Genomic DNA, 21,979 nt, shown 5'->3' on the forward strand with positions numbered 1-21,979 from the left:
ATGGTGAGTGCAAAGAAATGAGAGAGACTGTTAAGGAATGGTAGTCATGAGGGGAGGAACAAAAGCATTCTGTGGTATAATGACCTGACCACTGGAAAATGGTCAGTCCTCCATCCCCACAACCCTTCTTTCTCTGGAACTGAATGTTAGAAAAATTCTTAGAAAAAACCATATTAATATGGTTTTTTGCTCTATAGTAATCGGAACTGGAATCTGTGAATAGAAAAATGTGGACGAGAGGGGACAGGGTTGGGGGGGAAACCTCAAAATGCCAATTCTGTACCAAATTCCATGCTTGCATAGCAAACATGCCAACTGTACACAACTTTGCCTATTATTATTACATAACACAGATTAGAGCTCTGGATGGAGGTCATTCACAGACCCTTTAAACACAGAGCAATAAGAGTGAATCTGCAAATGGTTAACTAAGTTACAATATGGTAAGTACCATTCTTGTAGAAAAAGTTATATTGCATAGAAAGCTAATCTTAGGAATGCTTTTATGGTTCTAATCCTATGCACATTCACTTGGGAGCAAGTCTCACTGAATCCAGAACAGCAAGGCCTGAGTCAGACAAATGTAAGATTAGGCTTTTACGGACCTATCTGGCCATTCATTAGTACAATTTTCACAATGCAGTAGTCACAGAAAGCTAGGCTGGTAGTTATCAAAATAAATATATATTTGTTATCTGAAAAGCACATTTAATGGTTAAATAAGAGTCAGCTTGATATCCTCATTAACCTCAATAGCATTTAAAGGTGCTTAGCTTTGGCTAGATCATGTCAATTGCTGTTAAGGAACATAGGAACATAGGAAGCTGCCATATACTGAGTCAGACCATTGGTCTATCTAGCTCAGTATTGTCTTCACAGACTGGCAGTGGCTTCTCCAAGGTGCAGGCAGGAATCTCTCTCAGACCTATCTTGGAGAAGCCAGGGAGGGAACTTGGAACCCTTTGCTCTTCCCAGAGCGGCTCCATCCCCTGAGGGGAATATCTTACAGCGCTCACACTTCTAGTCTCCCTTTCATATGCAACCAGGGTGGACCCTGCTTAGCTAAGGGGACAAGTCATGCTTGCTACCACAAGACCAGCTCTCCTCTCCTGTTGCCGTAAGAAAGCACAAGGCAGGACAACAATGAATCTATCTAACTTGCCCTTTGATGCTTCGGACCACTTTTTATGACACTTTTTGTATTCAGGTACCAATACACACACCCGGCATCAGTTGATGAAATTATGTGGCTTTCCCCCCAACACATAGATGAGGCATTGCCTTGTATATTAGCTGCTTTGACTCATTAGATCTCCTGATATCCTGCATACAATGAAGAATGTTAGTTCAAGCGATACCATTTTGGCCTACTGACCATTTAACACAATGCAAATATTTGCACTGCAATTAATATGTAAATAATCCTGTTCACCCATATTAGTTACATAAAGCCTATAAGACAGGACCAAAATCAAACCAGATTTGGAATAGAATTTCAAAAAACAAAACAAAAACACAACCCAAAAAGGAAATCCAAACTGGAAAAAATCCAGCTTCTATGGGACCCTATTGACATCAACGTTCTTTGCATCCTAAGTATAAATCAAGTCCTGTAAGTAGAAGTCTAGTTTATTGTACTAAAAGAAAAAACCCAGATCACTTCCTTGGGAGAAAGTATATTGTACAAACAGAATTGGAGGCCTAATTGCTGCTGCTACATATCTCAACTTTTGAGCATGTTGACTGAAAAACATGTTGCTGAGCTCATGAGAATCACTGTTCAGAAGCCGGTTCATATGCGAATTCCTCTGGTAACATAGCAAGTCACCTTATATTGAGTCAGACCAGGGGCCATCTAGCTCAGTATTGTGTACTCTGACTGGCAGCAGATCTCCAGGGTTGCAGACAGAGGTCTTTCCCAACCCTAACTTGGAAATACTCAAGATGTTCTGCACGCAGGTCAGATGGTCTACTACTGAGCTTTGGTCCCAACTGCGGGACTGCTGCATGTGGAGCATTTTATAATGTCTTCTCCTATATTATCTGCTTCAATCTATCTTGTGAGTCACCCTGAGCAACATAGTGCTAGAGGGGCAAGATATAAATATATCTCCATTTTGTTGGACTTCTTCCAATAATTAGTATTACAGCATAGTGGCAAGGGTTATTTCATAAGCAGAGTTCTAAAATATCACTGCCATGGAGGAAAATCATGTGTATTCTATATCGCTAACAAATGGGTGGATGTGCATTTTGAACTGTGTACATGTACTACTACCAATAGCGACTTGCCATGTAGACAACTGATGAAAGACACACATGTGAATTTATCACACATTCCAGCACATACATAATTTCCATATATGGCAGTGATTATAATCTTGCATCAAGCAGCTAATAAACAAGGGAAAAGGGCAATATTCTAACATGCTAAGAACACAATAAGGTGTTCCATCAAATGGAAAAAGCAAAATACTGTGTTGCTACATTTCAGCTCTGTGCCACTGCCAGTTTCATCCACATTTCTAAATGCCATCTGCAGTGAGTTTCCAGGAATATCCATAAATCCCTGAGTAATGACTGCATTCACATCCGATTTTAAAATACTGACTCTCCTGCTGTTGTTCAAGACTATTCTCATTGTCTGTAAATAAAAAGACAGAAGCAGAGAAGAATTGCTCACATCATTCATGCAATGAAAAAAGCTAAATCTGAAGTATTCCTTAGTTTACAGCAGGGATGGTCCTGCTAGAATGGTGGCCTCCAAAGCCATTTCAATTAAAACATGTTATACATTTTCCACAAGTTGGGAACTGCTGAAGACAGAAACAAGAAAGCAGTCACCATCAGGATGGTTGTCTACAGCAATCCTAATGATGAAAATGGATTGTGTGATTTGCCAAAACTCCTGTAATAAGCTGGCTCTAAGCAAAGTGATACAAGTGGATGGAATATTTTTCTTAAGTTTCAGTGTTTCATCAGAATTCTATGCTTGTCCACTCCAGCTTAGTTTTGCCATTGACTGGTTCCAAGTGCTTCACTAATGCAGATCCTGTCCAGATTCATCAAGTTTCCATACACTAGCTTATGCCATGCAATTCAACACAGCTTTATTTATTTATTTATTTATATTTATTTATTTTTTACATTTAAAGACTGGTATGCAGTGTTCCCTCTAACAGGGATTCTCAGATGTGGTTGACTACAACTCCCATAATCCATCCCTAGCCATTGCTGCTAGGGATGCTGAGAACTGTAATGAACAACAGCTGGGAATCCCTGTTAGAGGGAGACTGCTGGTATGTCCTACCCAAAACTTGGAGTCATTCATTTATCATGAATGACCAGGTTTGATCTTTATGATACGTACCTTCGCCATGTTAGCAAGGTATGTCTTTCTTCGTAGCCTTTTTACAAACAAAGTTACTTCTGTGAGGAAAGGAAGAAGCAAAAGATCATAATAATCAGCACTTCATTCCAAATGACCTGAAAAATGAGAGAATCCAATACAACTCTTAACATGGCATGGTCTAATAAAACTGATGATGACATGGGATGGATCACTTATGGAAGCAATTTGGCAGTCCTATTGATAAACTCAATCCTGCATTTTACTGAGAACCTTGCTTCAATCCGAGCTGGCGAAGATAATTTTGTAGCATAAATCCTACAGTTCTAGAGCTCATAGTTGTGAGACAGCACACACATTAAAATATTTACAACATTGCAATGGTAATGCCAAACCAGTCACAAAGTTTATAAGCCTTTCCATAGATTCAGATCTCCTTTTGGCTTGATTCTTAATCTGTTACTTATAAGGGTACACATTTAGAAAAGTCAGACAGTAGGGTCCTTCCTAGATTGTTCCACTTAAAAAACAAGTCGGGATATTACAGTTTCAAAACCGGAGTATCCAGATGTCTTAAAAATGCCTCTCCATGCAGTAAATTAACATACTGAGGAGAAATTTTCTACTGGAATTTCTTCCTGATACATTTAGCTCTTCATGAACAGGAAGTTAGATAGATGGATGTTGGATAGATGGATGAACTACATTCTGAAGTGGAACAGTCCAAAAAGGACTCTAAAGTGTGTGTTTTCTGAACATATAGCTAAGCTATAAGTTCCGTTGGGTATGATCAAGGCCAGGGGTTCTCAACGCTGGGTCTCCAGATGTTAGCGGCCTTTGGCTGGGGATTATGGGAGTTGAAGTCCAATAAAATCCGGGGACCCAACGTTGAGAAACCCTGATCTAGGCAACATACAAGAAGATCCACACACACACAATTGCCTTTCCACATTATCCTCACTCCCATAAAGTCTTAAAATGTACAGAAGTTTTAAAAACAGTTTCCTACATGGAGCAAAAGAAGTGGAGGTGGGGGGTTCTGTATAGAAAGAGAGAAACAAAGTTATCTTGTATTAATGCAATTATTTGCTGGATCACAGCTACTAACATAAATGGAACTTGCACTTAGTAACACATTTCTGGAATAAAAATGTATGACCAGTTGACAAAATTCAGTCATTACAGCAAAAGATTTTAAATATTCATTACATACAATAGCTTTTAGACCACACTTCCGAAAGCTTTAGCTGCTTTTGATCACTACTTATAATAACCTATAACAACTCAATACTTTCTTTGTACATAAATGGAAAAAGAAAAGGATTTGAAAACACACAATCATTTTTATACAAGTGACAATTTAGTTAAATATTTAACAATAAAAAGTACTTTTAACTGGGTAGTAGCCAAATTAATTCATAATTTATAAAGATTAGGACAGTGGTAATAAGGGGAAAAGAAGAAATATAGAACCATGTCAGAACTACTTCAAGACATCTATCTAAATAGTTATGTTAAGATGATTTGACAAAGACGTTGACAATGATTGCGTTCATATTCCTGAAACATACCTTTAATTTTGGAGGCCCCTAATAATGGTGGAAAGTCTTCCACAGTAGCAAGTAGCCAGATTTTAATATTTTTGCTGAATAATCTGACCAGTTTGAGGTATTGTATAGACACATCTTCCAGAAAATCATGAAGCAGAATCTTCTCCATTTCCTAAAACAGTATTATAGTTCTAACCCAAAGACAAGTGAATTGAGCACAACAAGAAAACAGAGCAATCCTAACCACTGATGTCAATGGGGTTACTTTCAAGTAAGTATGTTTAAGGCCACTTGATGTTTTTTCTAGAGCACGCTCCAGCAAGTTCATGAGATTAGTCCCACGTAAGTACATTACAGACAGTGTTCCCTGTAACTGGGATTCTTAGATGTTTTTAACTCTACAACTCCCATCATCCCCAGCCAAAGGCCACTGTAGCTGGACATGACAGGAGTTGTAGTCTACAACATCTGGGAATCCCTGTTAACAAGGAACACTGGTTATAGAATGGAAGCCCTAATCCAATTAGTGAGAAATATCTAGCCTGGTTCACACAGTTCCAATCTAGGCTTAATGTGAGTTACCAACATTAGTGTGAATGTATCAACCCATGCCAAGGCGGGAATTTCAGAATCATCTTGGGTCACAAACCACATTGGTGTGAGTTCACATAATCATACTAATGTTGTTAACCCACATTAAACCTAGATTGGAACAACTGTGTGAACTAGGGCATAGATTTGAAATACAAAACAGATAAGTCCAAGCTAAGACAAGCTGGATGTCACTGCTTTAACTGTTTAATCAACTGAGGCTGAAATCCTGTGCACACTTACTTGGGAGTAAGATCCAGTGAACATAGAGGGACTCACTGTGGGGCAATGCATAGGATCCAGCTGTAAGCTATATTATCTCATGATGGCAGAAAAACTGTACAAGTAAAAAGCTGTGTTCTTCCATAGGGGACATATGTTTCAATAAGACTTAGCTACTGAACCCACACGTGTATTTGAGTAGCTCAGACTCAAGCACTTCAGATTCTAGGAGAACTTTTATTTATTTATTTATTCAATCATTCCTTCTGTTTTTATACTGCTCCCCCATGCAACTTTTAAATAAAAAATTAAAACAATGAGAATTCTTGAAGCACAATCTTTAATAAAATTCAAGGCAACAATTAAAAAACCCTTTTCTAAACACAATGCATCACTATCTTTGACAGGCTATGCCATTCAAGAAAGCAGTCTTAACTCATTTTCTAAAGGTGAAGAAATAATTAGCTAGGCATGTCTCTCTTGGCAGATAATTTCATGGCTGGGATCTCACCCTGAATAAGGCCCCAGTTTTCATTGCTTCCTGCATACAGGAGCATGCAAACAGCAGAGGCACTTATAATTAGACCTCCTACCTAGAAGATCTCATAAATGGGAAGGGCATTAGGGAGGAGGCATCTGTTCCTTCATGTAACCTAGGCACAGACGCTAAAGACTGAAACCAGTACTTGGTGCTCAGAAACCAGCTGTCAGCCATTATAATACACACTTTTCCTACCAGTTCCCACAGGGAATCTGTGGACATTCTGGACTAGCAGAAACATCTGAACCGGTTTAAAAAGCAGTCTCATGTAGAGTCACTACTAGTAGTCAAATGCAGTGTTTTGAAAGCTTTTTGAACTTGACCACCTTTTCAGAATTTACTAGCGTTTTGCCCCTCCCCTTGCAAGTCAACACAATTATTTTCTTCCCAAGAGAGTGTGCTGAAAGCCATACACAGTTGTATGCAACATGTGAGGATCTGTGGACTAGGCTACAAACCAGCAACTTATAAAAAGAATAATCTTTTTATAATACATTATTAAAAGTTACATTTTATAATACATCTGCCCCAGATGCACAAGGCATCTGGGGCAGGGCAAAGACACATGACACAGATACACAGAGACACACATCAAGCAGAGACCTTGCTGAAGGTCTGAGCTCAGTGCTGGGCTTATGTATGCCACCTTGAGTTTCATCATGGAAGAAATGCAGAATATAAGAATCAAAATTATTCTCTGATCTCAATCTAAAAATAACATCTGGAGCTTCCTGCTTCTCAAGTGAGGTTGAAATGATTGGGGACTGGGGGAGCAGTCACTCTCACAATCCAGTGTGGATCAGAAGAGTACTCAATCCAGCCAGACCTCAGCTAGCTGAGACTCCTCTTGCCTCAGGATTGTATTCTTCCCTAGAAGTTCTTGCCACTTTCAAATGCCCCACTTCTCCCATGAGGGATCTTTGGGTATTTCTCCCCTAGAGTCTGAGAACCACTGGTCCAATAGATAACAAGCAGAACCTGGAAGAGCTGTCTGTCATAGCTCTGGAACAGCTGGCAAACATCTGACTGGGACATGAACATTACTGCTTCAGGCTGCAAAGACTTCCAGAAGGAAGTGAAGACCTCTTCCACCTAAAGAAGGAAATCCTTCATGAGTTTTTGCTACAGTTATTTACTGCTGCAAAAAGTAACTTACGGCTATTCACCCAGTCAAGAATCCAGTACGTGCTTCCCTGAATGTTTCTCTTAATAGAATACTTGTATCAGTAGACACTCAGCTCTATCTCTCCTTGTCACCTGACCCTAGGGAGGTGGTGGATGTCCTGAATTGGGGGCTGGAGGCCAGTTTGGGTTGGATGTGGGCTTATAAACTGAAATTGAATCCAGACAAGACAGAGGTACTGTTGGTCAGTAGAAGAGCCAATTGGGATGAGGAGATTCTACTGGTTCTGGGTGGAGTTGCACTCCCCTTGAAGGAGCAAGTACGCAGCTTGGGGGTACTACTGGACCTGGCTCTGCTTTTGGAAGCTCAGGTAGAGACGGTGGCCAGGGGTGCCTTTGCATGGCTTCAGCTAGTTCGCCAGCTGCGCCCCTTTCTCGAGAAGGCAGATCTGGCCACGGTTACCCATGCCTTAGTCACGTCACGGCTGGATTACTGTAACACGCTCTATGTGGGGCTGCCCTTGACGAATATCTGGAAACTGCAGCTAGTGCAAAATGCAGCAGCTAGGGTTTTACCTGAGGGACCGCCTGCTCCCAAGGGTTGCTGCCCGCTTGACGAGGCCATCTGAGAGGGCTCTGCTCCAGGTGCCAACAATGAGGGAGGCTCAGCTGTCGTGCACTTGGGACAGGGCCTTCTCTGTTGCTGCCCCCAGACTTTGGAATGCTCTCCCAGTGGCCATTCACTCCTTGGACTCCATCACAGTTTTTAGAAAGCTTGTTAAATCTTGGCTTTTTATCCAGGCTTTTACATGACTGTTTTTATTGCTGCTTCTAACTGTATGTGTTTTTACCCATGTATAGTTTTTATGCTTGTATTTTATAGATTTTAAATTTGGTTTATTTTTATATTTTTAGCTTAATATTTTTATTGTTTTTAATGAAAGGCAGTATATAAATTCAAATATAAATAAATAAATAAATAAATAAATAAATAACTGTAACTGTAACTGTAACTGTAACTGTAAATGTATGCAATCTCTCATCTCCACACAATACTCCATTGCCAGAGAGGGCCCGTGGGAGGCTGCACTCCCTGCCACCTAGGAAAAAACTCTCAGCAAGGAGGAAATTATCCTGGCCTCCACTGTTGGCCAGAGAAGGAGCAGCTGCAGGGAGCTTTTTTCCCCTCTCCCTGCCAGAAAGAATTCAGGTGCACTCCAACTGCCAGCTGGATTGCGGACCCCAAAGGGAAGGACCCTCTCGCCTCTACCATCAGCCGCAGAACTACAGGCTGCCAAGTTATGTGCATGGTTGTATGTTTAAATTATTACTGTATATTACAATCTACCATAAATACTTTGAGAAATTCTTGATCAAAAAAGGCAGGATATAAATCCAAAAACAAACAAACAACGGGTCTAGACATGCTTCAGGGAATGGGCCTACTTATGTGTGCCTTTTCAAAAATAGATTGTTTTCATGATGTTTCAGATGTAAGCTACCTGGAATGCAGGAGAAGGCAGGGTATAAATACATAAAACTCTTTGTGTTGAAAATTAAAGGACACTGGCCTCAATAGTGCAAGAGAAGGGAAATGTACAACACTTAAACTGGCTGACATCCAGACCAAGTTACACGTGAGAAGTCTCAATGAAATCAATGGGACACATTAATAATGATTAATTTCAATGGGACTACTGATGAGTAACTTGCAGTGGCAGCTGATGGGCACTAGGGCGAGGGTGGTGGAGAAGAGCCCACTCACCAAGGCAGGAGGTTACCACTACCACTGAGCTATCCTACATGCTGGTGGGGAGAAGCCCGCTGACATGGAGGAGAGCAGGAAGGGAAGCAGAAAAGCAAGGATTACATTCCCCACCAAACAAAACAAGCTATCAGAGAAACTCAAACTCACCAGTACAGGCAGTCAGCAAGTCCTCCAAAGCATGGAGCTTCATCCAGCCCCTCCTCCTTGCCTGTTGCTTCCTTCCTTGGTCTTATTTGTCTGGCCTGGAACAGCCTGCTAATCAAGCTGTTCCAGCCACTCTGATTCCTAGGGGGCGCCGGCCTGGCATCGACCATTCCAGGGACTAAACAAATTGTTCTATTAAGAACCCCTCCCTTCGGAACTCTTGGCTCGTAGATATAGTAGAATTCCAACTGAGCAGAGATATTGCCCCTGTAACTCTAATGAGATTGAGTCAGTTGCACATGTGCTCCTACAGTGTGTGCTTTATATAGATCTTAAAAGTAAACTGTGCCATCAAGTCGGTGTCAACTCCTGGTGACCACAGAACCCTGTGGTTGCCTTTGGTAGAATACAGGAGGGGTTTACCATTGCCATCTCCAGCACAGTATGAGATGATGTCTTTCAGCATCTTCTTATATCCCTGCTGCCTGATATAGATCTTAAGCGAAGGTTAATTGACCCTCTTTTACATAATCTGCCAGGTCGATGGGACGAATTCTACATCAAATATTTGCTAGTAGATGCAAATTCGTCTATCACACATACAGTTGCAAAATTCTGTTATTCTGCAATATGAGTTCGTCGCACTCTGCTCGCTAATGGTTAGATCCAGTGTACAGTTATGTTATTAATATGGCTATGTTTAAAATTTCATATTGTTTTAGATGCTGTGTTATTGGTCAAAGACCGTAATAAAGACTGACTTACTGACTCTATTAATAACTAATCTGCCTACTTTCACTATCCCTACTACAACTTGTCTAAATTTGGTTCAAATAGGTTAGGTGGTTTGACCTCTTGCGCCTCAAACATTCATGCGTCTGCCATCTTGGAATGAGATGGATGACATCATTACAAACTACACCACTGAGGTATCCCTATGTGTCACACACTACAACTGTACCAAATTTGGTTCAAATTGGTTAGGCAGTTCAGAAGTTAGCCACTTGTGCCTCAAAAATTTACACATCCACTATCTTGCTTTAGGGTGGATGAACACAAACTACGCCATTGAGGTGGTCTTTTGTGTCCCTACAATTGAACCTGATTTGGTTCATATTGGTGTGGCACAGTTGATGGGTTTGGGGTGGGGGGGGGGGGGCGCGGAGACACACACAGAATACCAGGAGATCTCATAAGCCTACTGGAAAGTAGGATTTAAAAAATAGGTTTGTTTTTGTTGTTGTTTACACATTTATATCCCACTCTTTCTCCAAGGAACCCAGAGCGATGTACATGGTTAAAATACACTTCCTGGTAGCTTCAGGGGCTGTATTTTCTACCTATTATTTAGTGGTCAATGCCAGCTGTTCTAGCCAATATGAGCAAGGAAGGAAGCAACAGGCAAGGAGGAGGGGCTGTCTGTCTGTACTGGTAAGTTTGAATTTCTCTGGTAGCTTGCTTGTTTGGTGGAAGGAGGAGCACAGCCCCTCCTGCCTTTACTGATGAGCTGCCTCTGGTAACTTGGTATGAATGTGTAGATCTATACCAAGATGTGGTATAGAATTTTATTTATTTATGTATTTCTATCTAGGTAAACCACTCTGGGAACTTTTGATGAAAAGTGGTATATAAATATTTGCCGTACAGAATAGTGAAGTGGTGGCAAACCTGAAGCTCTCCAGCTGTTTTGGACTGCAACAACTGGAGAGCCTAAGCAATAGTGGAGCCAGACCAGCGGTGACCCATGTCCAGCCACGGCAGCAGCCCCACTCGCCCCGCCCCCTATGTCTGACGTCAGTCATGGGAGGGGCTGGTTTTGCTGCTGAGTGTGGCTGCGCAGCCCCATTTGGGAGCTAGATCGCGGCCAGTGCTACATTCACAGCGCGGCCAGAAGCGGCTGCTCCTGGCCATGCTGCAAACGAAGCAATGGCCATTTAACTCCCGAACGGGGCCGCGCAGCCACACTCAGCAGCTAAACCAGTCCCTTCCATGCATGACATCAGATGCCAGGGGGGTGGGGTGTTGGGGCCGCAAAGGGCAGCCCCTGAGGGGTGGTGGCCCGGGTTCTATGAACCCAGTTGCCCAATTGTGGCTACGCCCCTGAGCCTAAGGTTGGACCACCCTGCAATAGTGGATAAGAACATAAACTGTGAACTGAAAAGTCCCCAGCTCAATTCTCACTTCAGTCACAGATCTGCTCATGCAGCGTAGCATGGTTGCTTGACTGGGGCAACTACCTGATTCAAAAGATGCATCAATACAATGTTTGATACAGATCACTTTTGCCACTGCCCCAACACTTGCTGCTTGTCACAAATAACACAGCCACAATCATAGGACAATAAGCCCAATTGAACTCAGTGGGACTCGCCTCCAAGTATACACTGGTTGAGGCTAAAAGACAGAGAGGTGTATGTATACACACAAACACACACAAAGGCTGCACACAAGCAAACATGCACACGGTCTCTCTCTCTCTCTCTACCTGGTCAAATTCCTTGTTTTTCACATTCTGTAACACTTCCTGGCAGTAAGTGCAATACTCATCAGCAAACAAAGATACCTGAAAAATATGCAAAAGGAATCCCCAAAACCATACCATGAGTTGTATTAGTATTATTTCCTATGTATATCTGCCTCTTTTCATTCAACAAATGAAAATGTAGTTATGGAGCAAAACGTGCAGTCACTATTGTGCTCAACCGCTGTACTTGGATTAAGAGAGGTAGCACAGGATGCTAGCTGAGAGGGTTTCACTTTCACAAGTACAGTACTCCCCTGAGGAATGTTGCCATTGTTTTTTATCAGCAGGGGATCTCTATCAGGCTGTTGAGAGGATAGTTCGCTTTTGATGTGAATCACTACCCTCCTACCAGGCTGTGTATTATAATGTTTAAGGACTTGCTTGGCTTTACATTCGATGTATGCCTACTTAGAAGTAAGCACCATTGGTTTCTGCATTTTAAAATTTTATTGGTTTTTACAATATCTTAACAATCCAATTACATTTAATTAAGTATATATTGACTTCCCGCTTACCAGTCTGCACGGTTCATGTTAGCTATAAATATAAGCCATTGCTATAGTAATTAAAAACATATATACTCCACCTTGCAACTCAATTTTACCCTACCCAACCTGCTGTAATTACTAAATTTCAAACCCTGCTGAAAGGTCCATATTAGAAAAATAGTTCTTTAAACTGGTTAAATAGTTGAAACATTCTTTGAAACATTCCAAGTTTTCATCCCTTATCAGTACTGTAAGTTTTGCCATCTCAGCATATTCCAAAATTTTTATCAATCAGTCTTCTTTTGAGGGCATTTTATTGTCTTTCCATTTCTGCGCATATACTATTCTAGCCGCCATGGTTGCATACATAAAAAATGTTAAGTTTCTTCTAGAGAACTCTCTTTGAGTTATTCCCAGCAGGAAGGATTCTGGCCTCTTAGGAGATGTCATTTTAAAATTTTTCTTCAGCACATTATATATCATATCACAAAAGGCCTTTGCCTTCCTGCATGACCACCACATATGGAAAAAAGTTCCTTCACATTGTCCACATTTCCAACATTTGTTTGAAACATTTTTATACATTAATGCTAGTAAGCACCATTAGTTTCAATCAGATCTTCTCTCAAATAAGTGTGTACAGAATTGCAGCCTTAATTAAAAAGCTGTGCGGTATTTGTTTGTTTGTTGTTCTATTGCTGCTGTTAATATGTCAAGGAAAATGGTCAGGGAAAGATATCTTCCCCAACTATTGTTTGTAGATATCCAGAGGAAATACAAATCAACTGGAAAGTACAGTTGCTATTTTGCATATGCAAAATTATTTTCAAGCAAATTTACTTAATATGCAAATTAGGCACCCAGATTTGGAAAGCCAGAATATGGCAACCCTAACCATAAGCCTTTGTTTGGCAGGGGAGAAAATATGCAGCTTTCATTCCTGGTGTAAAGCAAACTGGGCTTTGTTGTGTTCTGGCAAATCCCAGCTTCTTCTAACCAGAGGATTAAATCCCAGTTTGATATCCTGGCTTGATCACAAGGTTAGAACAAACCAGAGTCTGCCAGGCTTGGATGCAATGATAAATCCTGTTTGTTTTAAACTAGGAATTGAAGCAGCTGATTTCCACATCTGTATGCAAAGGTAGCACGAGAGTCATGCTAGTCAAGCTAAACCATGGCTTAAAGATGGTTAGCATTATATCTGAACATAACCAGATTCTACAACCATGCAAAGGCTTGACCAAATGTTTTTTTAAAATTAGAGAATTGTTTTTCCAAAAGGGCCAAGAGTGCACATCTAGAGTTTTCTTTGGGAGGATTTTCACAAAATGGGAGTCATCACGGAGAGAGGTGCTACTTCTTACAGATGGCAATTTTGTCTCCCTCAGTCCCTTGTCATTTGGTCTCCATTCTTGGGAGCAGATGTGTGTCATACAATCAAATGTCTTGACATACCATTTTGTAGGAATATTTCTTTTCCAGCTCTTTCTCCAATGAATAAAATCTCCTGAATTCAGGCAATGGGTAAACAACTGCATCTTGATCCTTCTGCAAAATGATACCATATTTACCCAAATAGAAAACGAACCTGAAGTTCCCCTTAAAAAACAAAGTTTTTCTACAGGTTATACCTGTGTGAAGGAATTACTCCTTCCCTTTATGTTTTGTAAATTATTTTCTTTGTATTGTTTGGTTCTATGTTCCCCCTGGGTTCTGTAAAGCTCTGCAGGGGTTAAAAGGTTGCAGCCTCCAGCAGCGTAGTCTGAGGTAAAAAGTCGCTTCAGGGTTTCAAAGGGAATGCATCTAAGTATTCTGATTGGCTGTTTCCAAGCAGAAACAACAGAAGGTTTTGGTTGCCCGAGGAAAGAATCACCCTGCTTGGTCTGTGTAAACCAGGGCTGCTCAATTTCGGCCCTCCTGCAGATGTTGGCCTACAACTCCCATAATCCCTGACTATCGGCCACTGTAAACCACTATTGGGGATTATGGGAGCTGTAGTCCAAAAACAGCTGAAGGCTGAAGCTGAGCAGCCCTGGTGTAAACCCTTTGGGGCGGGGGGCGGGGGGGGGGGAGATGAGAATAAAAAGTGGGAGACAGACCAAAAGAGAAAACAGAAAACAGCAGACTACTGTGAAAGCTGGCAGGCTGGAAACCTGGGAGACTAGCTGAGCAGGGAAGGGCTGAAACGGCTAGGGAATTAGCAGTGAGGGGCCTGGGCCAACTACAAGTTGCTTGGGCCTTAAGTTAGAAGGCAAGCAGTTTAAACAACTGTTTTAACTGTCAGGTATGCTTGCTTACCTGAGTTTTCCCTGAATCTTTCAGAACTTTTTCCCCAAAGCTTTGAAGATTTATTCTGTTCTAATATAAACCTTTTCTAGTTTAATACTCTGTCTCTGTCTTTTGTTTTGTTCCCACCCCATGCCTGCTTGCCCTATTGGTTTACCACACCACTGAGTTTTTATTTTTTTGAGAGACAGATGCCTCAGCAGTGACTGGGAGTAGGGATGTGCACGAACCGGGTCCAGGCCAGTTCAGGCGGGGCAAGGGGGACCTTTAAGGAGTGTGGAGGGTGCTCTTACAACAACATCCCCCCCCCTCCCGACACTGTGACAAAAATCGCTAGTGTGGGGCAGTGGCATACCTCCTTGCCATCCTGGTCAGGACACGTCCATCCTGGTCAGGGCATGTCACAGGGAGGGTAAGAGCACCCTCCACACTCCTTAAAAGGTAACCCCTCACCGCCAGTTCGGCCAAACGCCGGACCTTCCAAACTGGTTCAGCAGTCCATAAAAGGACTGCTGAGCCAGTTTGTGCACATCCCTAACTGGGAGTGGAACCATTAAAAAAAAACCACCCTAAAAATCCTAAAGTGGTGGCATCAGGTATTTAGACCAAGGGCCAGCTGAGGCCAAGCCCTCACAAATGTATGTACCCAAAAAGAATAGTGCTCTGAATTTAAGGCAAACCCCCTCCTGATTTCTAACATAAAAGAACTTGGGTGGGGGGGAACTAGTCTTTGATTCAGGTAAATATTGTACTAGATTACAAACAGTTCTAGTGACTTACAAAAACTTGCTTTTAAATGGCTGTTGCTGATACAAGATAACATAATACTGGAATAATAACTCCAGAGAGTAGAAAAGGTGAGTTTTTGGAGAAGGGCAATTATAGGCCAGTCTCTAACCTCCCTTGGTTGGTCAAGGTAATTAAGAGGATGGTGACTAATCAACTCCAGGAGATCTTGGAGGAAACTGATGATCTAGACCAGGGGTGAACAACTCAAATGCCCTGGTGGGATGAAACCAACTATGACTGGCGGGGGGGGAGGTCAATTTTAAGCACAATAACTATGAGGTTAAAATGAACTATTAAAAATATTAATAAAAGTGATGAGGAAGAAGTTTGGAGTCAGGGAGAAAAGCAAGGGGAAAGAGGGATGGTGCAGCCCAGGTCGCCAGCCCAGGGTTGGTCTCAAGCGGCCAACTGCACTGAGTTGCTGCTGTTTGTCAGCAGGACAGGCCAAGAACTCCTAATGGGTTGCTGTAGAAATTCCTACTAGTGCAACCCCAGAAACTCCTGTTGCTGTAGAAATTCCTACCTGTGCAGGCCTGCAGAGGCATAACAAGGTTGGAGTGGGCCCAGAGACAAGATTTTAAAATGGGCCCCCCCTCACTGAAGCTCAGCTCATGAAGTAAAGAAATCTTAAATTATGTGTAGCTCCAGATCTTAACACTCACATCAATTTCGGAGGATGACTACAACTGAAGGAAGCCCGGGCGGGTATGCGGCTGGGGGAGTCAGTCATGTGACTTGCCTCTGGGCCCCCCCCCAAGGCAGTGGGCCCCCAGACAACTGTCTCCCCTTGCCCTATTATAGTTACGCCCCTGCAGGCCTGATCTAGACCCATTTCAAACTGGCTTGAGACAGGCTATGGGATAGAGACAGCCTTGGCTGTTTTGATGGATGCTCTTAGCCAGGGAATCGATAGAGGGCATATGACCCTGTTGGTTCTTTTAAAACACTGTGCAGCTTTTGATACCATTGTCCATGGTATGACCATAGATAAAGTTAAAATACACTCTCAGCAGGCTGCATTTCACTGACCCATCACATACTTGTGTCATAACCAGTTCAACTCTCATTGAACTTCAGCCAATTCTGTTAAATGTTTGCTCTGAATACTCACTGCTCCCTTCAGATAGCCACTGCTCTGAAAATTAGCTGCACTCTCAGAACTGCAGACCTCCCCACTGTGGAAGAATGGAGAGTAGTAAAATTCACTTTAAAACAGATCTATTTGATTAATCATCTCTCATCAGACAAACCATCACACCTTAATCTTCAAACTGAACTTTGAATACGACAGGTTCTTTCCCATCTTGCCCCCAGTCACTGAATTCCTCTGCAAATATATTAGGTAAATGGCACAGACAAAAAAGGAACTGCACCTCAGTGATCATACAGAAATGCACATTCTTGCAGGAGTTTTATTCCCTGATTTTTGACTTGCAATGACTTTGTATGCACCACTCTCACATGTTCACAGCGAGAATATTTAACGGTGAAACAATGCTGTGAGCAAATGGCAGCCAGCCATATACAAGCTATCAATTTAAAAGGCTCGCCTTTAGTATAGGATTACAGAAACATAAGACAAAAGCAATCATTCAGATTAATGGACTAAGCAATTCTGGAAGGCGATGAATGCCTGAGATGTTAAGATCATTCCAGATGCAGTAAAAATGCAAAGGAATGCAAATGAATTCATTCACTAAGCAACAAAAACAAACCTGAAGAAGTCTAGGATGCCTAAGCCAGGCCCATACAACTTGTGTGTGACCCACCAGGGGGAACACAACCATCCATATGGCTTGCCAGATTCTCAACAAGTCTCTCACTTTTTGCAGTTCCAGCTTCCAGGCAGGCAGTAACAGCAGCAAGTTATATGACTGTGGGCTGCATTTGGCTTGGTGAATCACATGTTGAGCAGGTCTGGCCTAAGCCTATGGAAATCCTTCATGATCAGCACTTGTTGAAAAATCTTAAGGATATTTTTAAAGTAGCTTTAAAAATAGTATAGTATTTTTACTATAAACAGGATCTTAGGACAATTTGACTAAAAAGAATAAACTATCTGCGATAAAACACAGAGCATCGTAATAATATATTTAGCAAATGTTCCCAGCCCCCCAGACATCTTTAGAGGAGGCACCCGGCTGATTCTTCTGCTTTCAGCTGCGGCTGCAACTATAACAACACGCATCCACAGTGCTCTTGCTCAATCGGCTGGCTAGCACCACACATCAGCTCTTGGGCTGCTATCAGACCTATCCCCACCCCATCATAAGAGCCAATCAAGCAGCATGCAAGGCTTCCTGGGAGCAGCTGCTGCCTAGAAACAGGGAAGCAGTCATGCCTCCCTTCTGCTCAGCACAGCACACACACCAAGCACCAGCCTGCAACTTGCCATGTATGGTAATGGAGTGTAAGAAAATAAAGGAATACTGGTACATCCTAGAACATTTTAACATAAGCTTTCTCTGGCTTGGAGCATTCACAGTCTGAACCGAGTGAGAACTAGTGAAATGAGAAAGGAGCAGCATGCTAAGATTTGGCATCAAAGGGAACATCTGGTTACAAGTGTAATCCAGGAAAATAGAGAGGAGGGAGAGAGAATCTCAGAGGGAGACAATGAATGGCAGTGCCCTGCTGCCTGGGTCAGATCAGGGAATGAACACAGCAGGCAATGTTCTTCTCCTGAGCCCAACGTGCTCCATGTCTCCCAGAGTGACTCTGCTGAGCTTGCTCACCACACTTGTTATACTTGGAAGCTATTCCAGGATATTTTGCTAGGCTGAAGAAATTCAAGCAGTGGGTTGCTTGCTTCCCTTCAGTCACCCAAACTCCCAGTTCAGACCAGTGGAGGGGTTAGTGCCTGCATGCTGCTCTCTGCCAATAGGGTTCTTACCACTAAGTATATTTATATAACTCCTTCAACAAAGAAGAACCCTAAGTGGTTAACAGCGGGTTCCTATTGTAATGATTCCCGGTCCCCAAAAGGCTTAGTCTGAAAAGAAACATATGAGGACACCAGCAACAGGCACATGGATGATCTGCTGGGGCTGGATAGGGACAGTTACTCTCGCCCACCTAAACACAAGAGCACCTACGTTAGAAGGCAAATCTCTGCCCACTTAACAGGAAATTGTATTCTCCAGGAAGTTATTCACACATGTCTTCATGCCACGGGGTATCTGAAGAGCAAATCTGCTTTGCAGCAGATTTGCAAGATGTTTAATTCAGGGGATTAAATGGACAGTTCACACAGGGTCGGCTCGTCTCCGCAATCCTGGGCAGATCTTTTTCCTGTGTGTTCCCACTGGCTTACTCTGAGTTTTTCCTCCAACCAATCACAAATCACATCAGAGAGGAGGAGAATGAGAGAGCTGCTGTTGTTAGTTTGACAGCTAAGAATGGAAGAACGGCATGACGAGAGTGAGAGAGCTGTTGTTTTTTTTGTTAGTCTGACAGCTAAGAACAGAAGAATGGCACGACGAGTTGCCAAGCAGGCGGATCAAACAGGAGAACACTAAATCCTTGCCTTTGTGAGTGACCGCCTTCATCAACTCATGTCCCCCCCTGCCACACACACACACCCTGACGATTTAAGAGGCAAGGAAGTTTAAAGCAGAAATCAGAGCTTTCTGTCTGTCGGGAAGAAAACTGCAGGCTAATGGAATCAGCTCAAAAAGGCTCAGGTTACATCCATTCTGCATATCTAAAGTCAATGTAAACTCCCCTTCACTGAGTTTAGAAAAACCGAATTACTGGCATGGCCATTCCATACATCAAAGGAGAAGCACGGGGCATAACAGAAGCCTCAGATTCCCCCCCCCCCCAAAGCAAATGAAACTAGAGGATTTTTTCAAGCTGGACATACTTCGGGCTAAGCCAGAAGGCACAGCTCGATTAAAAGGAAAACAAGAGTCCTATCTGTACTGGTCCCGGACAGGCTGCAGCTACTTTGGGGTAAATGCAGCGCCCACTCCATTCTGGAGGAGATTCGAGGTAAAAGCCCTGTGTGTAAAGCCTCCAGCAGCATTTGGGCAGCAAGCACACACAATCATCAGATCTCAGGCTCTGGAGGAACAGTGGGGGGTGCTTTTCCAACTTCCTACAAGTTTATCTGCAAAATAAAAACCTCCCAGTTTCTAAGCCTTACCCACACACTGTGTGTGTGTGCTACACTAAACTGATAGCATATTAGGATGCTGTCACATGTCCTTTGCAATGGGGATAGATGTAGTAGTGCTAGGGTCATTGGGATTTATAGGATGGTGCCAGTGATATCCCTAAGAAGTGTCTCAAGTCACTCCACTTATACCAACATTTTTATTGTCCCACCTTATAAAATATATCCCCCCAGCTTCAGGGGCTGCATGCTTATTTTCTCCAGTGCTGTAGCATCATGCCTCCAATAAAGAGAGAGCTGGTCTTGTGGTAGCAAGTATGACATGTCCCCTTACCTAAGCAGGAGTTGCATATGAAAGGTAGACTCGAAGTGTGAGCACTGCAAGATATTCCTCTTAGAGGATGGAGCAGCTCTGGGAAGAGCATCTAGGCTCCAAGTTCCTTCCCTGCCATCTCCAAGATAGGGCTGAGAGATTCCCGGCTGCAACCTTGGAGAAGCCGCTGCCAGTCTGTGTAGACAACATTGAGTGAGATGGATCTATGGTCTGACTCAGTATATGGCAGTTTCCTAATATAAAAATGTAATATAAAAAGCAACAACATCATGCACTTCTCTTATCAGGACTATCTCTGTCCCCTTCTTTCCAGAAAATGGGGTTAGGGATATTGCATGATGTCATTAAGTGCTTGTGCTTGGAGAAAATGGTAGCACCAGCCTAAGAAAGGCCACTAAGGGAATAAGAAGAATTTATGCTAACCACAGAAGCAGCAGAAAGCTTGAGTAGAGAAGATGATCATAAGACAGAGGAGCAGACCAAAAAAAAAAGTTCAAGTTCAAATAAGCAGACTGAAGGAGAACAGGGCTACTCTAAAAGGAAAACAACTGTACCCGACAACTGCCTAGGAATATGTATGGTTTCATTATCATCATAACCATTTGGTTTATTCCTAAAACATGATTTCTACACTGCTTTACACAAAACAATTAACTGATTATTTTTGAAGCAAATACTGCAGCTAATTAATTAATAATAATCCTTAGGAGGCATAGATATCCTACTGCCATAATTATATCATTAACTGTTATAAACTAAATTATTGTTTATAAATAAAGTTAAATTATTAACTGTTATAAACTGAATTATCCAGGGGCGATCCGGGAAATTACAGGCCGGTTAGCTTAATGTCCGTTCCAGGTAAATTGATGGAAAGCATCCTCAAGGATAAAATTGTAAAGCACATAGAAGAACAGGCTGTGCTGGGAGAGAACCAGCATGGCTTCTGCAAAGATAAATCTTGCCTCACCAACCTTTTGGAGTTCTTTGAGTGTCAACAAGTGTGTGGATAAGGGTGATCCAGTTGACATAGTATACCGGGACTTCCAAAAAGCTTTTGACAAAGTTCCTCATCAAAGACTCCTGAGAAAACTTAGCAGTCATGGGATAAGAGGACAAGTACATATGTGGATTGCTAACTGGTTGAGGGACAGGAAATAGAGGGCAGGTATAAACGGAGAATTTTCACAATGGAGGGAAATAAGAAGTGGGGTCCCCCAGGGATCTGTACTGGGACCGGTGCTTTTTAATTTATTCATTAATGATCTAGAAGTAGGAGTAAGCAGCGAGATGGCCAAATTGGCAGATATTCCCCTTAGAGGATGGAGCAGCTCTGTGATGAGTATCTAGGCTCCAAGTTCCTTCCCTGGCTTCTCAAAGATAAGGCTGAGAGATTCCCGCCTGCAACCCTGGAGAAGTCGCTGCCAGTCTGTGTAGTTGGGGTAAGCAGCAAGGTGGGCAAATCTGCAGATGATACAAAAACTCTTTCAGGTAGTGAAATCCAAAACAGATTGTGAGTAGCTCAAAAAGGATCTCTCCAATCTAGGGGAGTGGGTGACAAAATAGCAAATGCAGTTCAATGCTGGCAAGTGTAAAGTTATGCACATTGGGACGAAAAACATCAACTTCAAGTGTACGTTGATGGGATCTGAGCTTTTGGAGACTGATCAAGAGAGGGATCTTGGGGTAGTGGTGGCCAGCTCGTTGAAAGTGTTGACTCAGTGTGTGGCAGCTGTGAAAAAGGCCCATTCCATGTTATGGATCCTTAGGAAGGGGATTAAAAATAAAACGGTTAATATTATAATGCCCTTATACAAAACTATGGTGCGGCCATAACTGGAGTACTGCGTACAATTCTGGTCACCACATCTAAAAAAGGACATTGTAGAACTGGAAAAGGTGCAGAAGAGGGCAACCAAGATGATCAGGGGCCTAGAGCACCTTCCTTACGAGGCAAGGCTACAACACCTGGGGCAATTTAGTTTAGAAAAAAGATGACTGCGGGGAGACATGACAGAGGTCTATAAAATCATGCATGGTGTGGAGAAAGTGGATAGAGAGAAATTTTTCTGTCTCTCACATAACACTATAACCAGGGGTCATCCCATGAAATTGATTGCCGGGAAATTTAGGACCAGCAAACGGAAGTATTTT

At 42.4% G+C, this 21,979-nt stretch overlaps 1 protein-coding gene across 20 annotated transcripts in view; it reads right to left on the minus strand.

The window, feature by feature from the left end:
• Nucleotides 1-21,979, minus strand: part of RFX8 (regulatory factor X8) — a 55,205-nt gene that overhangs the window by 11,313 nt on the left and 21,913 nt on the right. For 8 of the 20 annotated variants that reach the window (XM_053308689.1, XM_053308703.1, XM_053308686.1 and 5 more), the window contains 7 exons: nucleotides 16,486-16,549; nucleotides 13,755-13,847; nucleotides 11,773-11,850; nucleotides 7,232-7,345; nucleotides 4,921-5,071; nucleotides 3,371-3,429; nucleotides 2,488-2,644 (listed from right to left, as the gene is read on the minus strand). In XM_053308689.1, the coding sequence (XP_053164664.1) occupies nucleotides 2,488-2,644; nucleotides 3,371-3,429; nucleotides 4,921-5,071; nucleotides 7,232-7,345; nucleotides 11,773-11,850; nucleotides 13,755-13,847; nucleotides 16,486-16,549 (716 nt within the window). Of the gene's footprint in view, nucleotides 1-2,487; nucleotides 2,645-3,370; nucleotides 3,430-4,920; nucleotides 5,072-7,231; nucleotides 7,346-11,772; nucleotides 11,851-13,754; nucleotides 13,848-13,930; nucleotides 14,138-14,597; nucleotides 14,755-14,940; nucleotides 15,063-15,365; nucleotides 15,512-16,485; nucleotides 16,550-17,089; nucleotides 17,608-21,979 lie in introns of those variants that run through there. The other 12 variants (XM_053308698.1, XM_053308697.1, XM_053308702.1 and 9 more) reach the window with 12 other exon arrangements.

Source organism: Hemicordylus capensis, chromosome 3 (genome assembly GCF_027244095.1).
Source record: "Hemicordylus capensis ecotype Gifberg chromosome 3, rHemCap1.1.pri, whole genome shotgun sequence".
Taxonomy (NCBI): Eukaryota; Metazoa; Chordata; class Lepidosauria; order Squamata; family Cordylidae; genus Hemicordylus; species Hemicordylus capensis.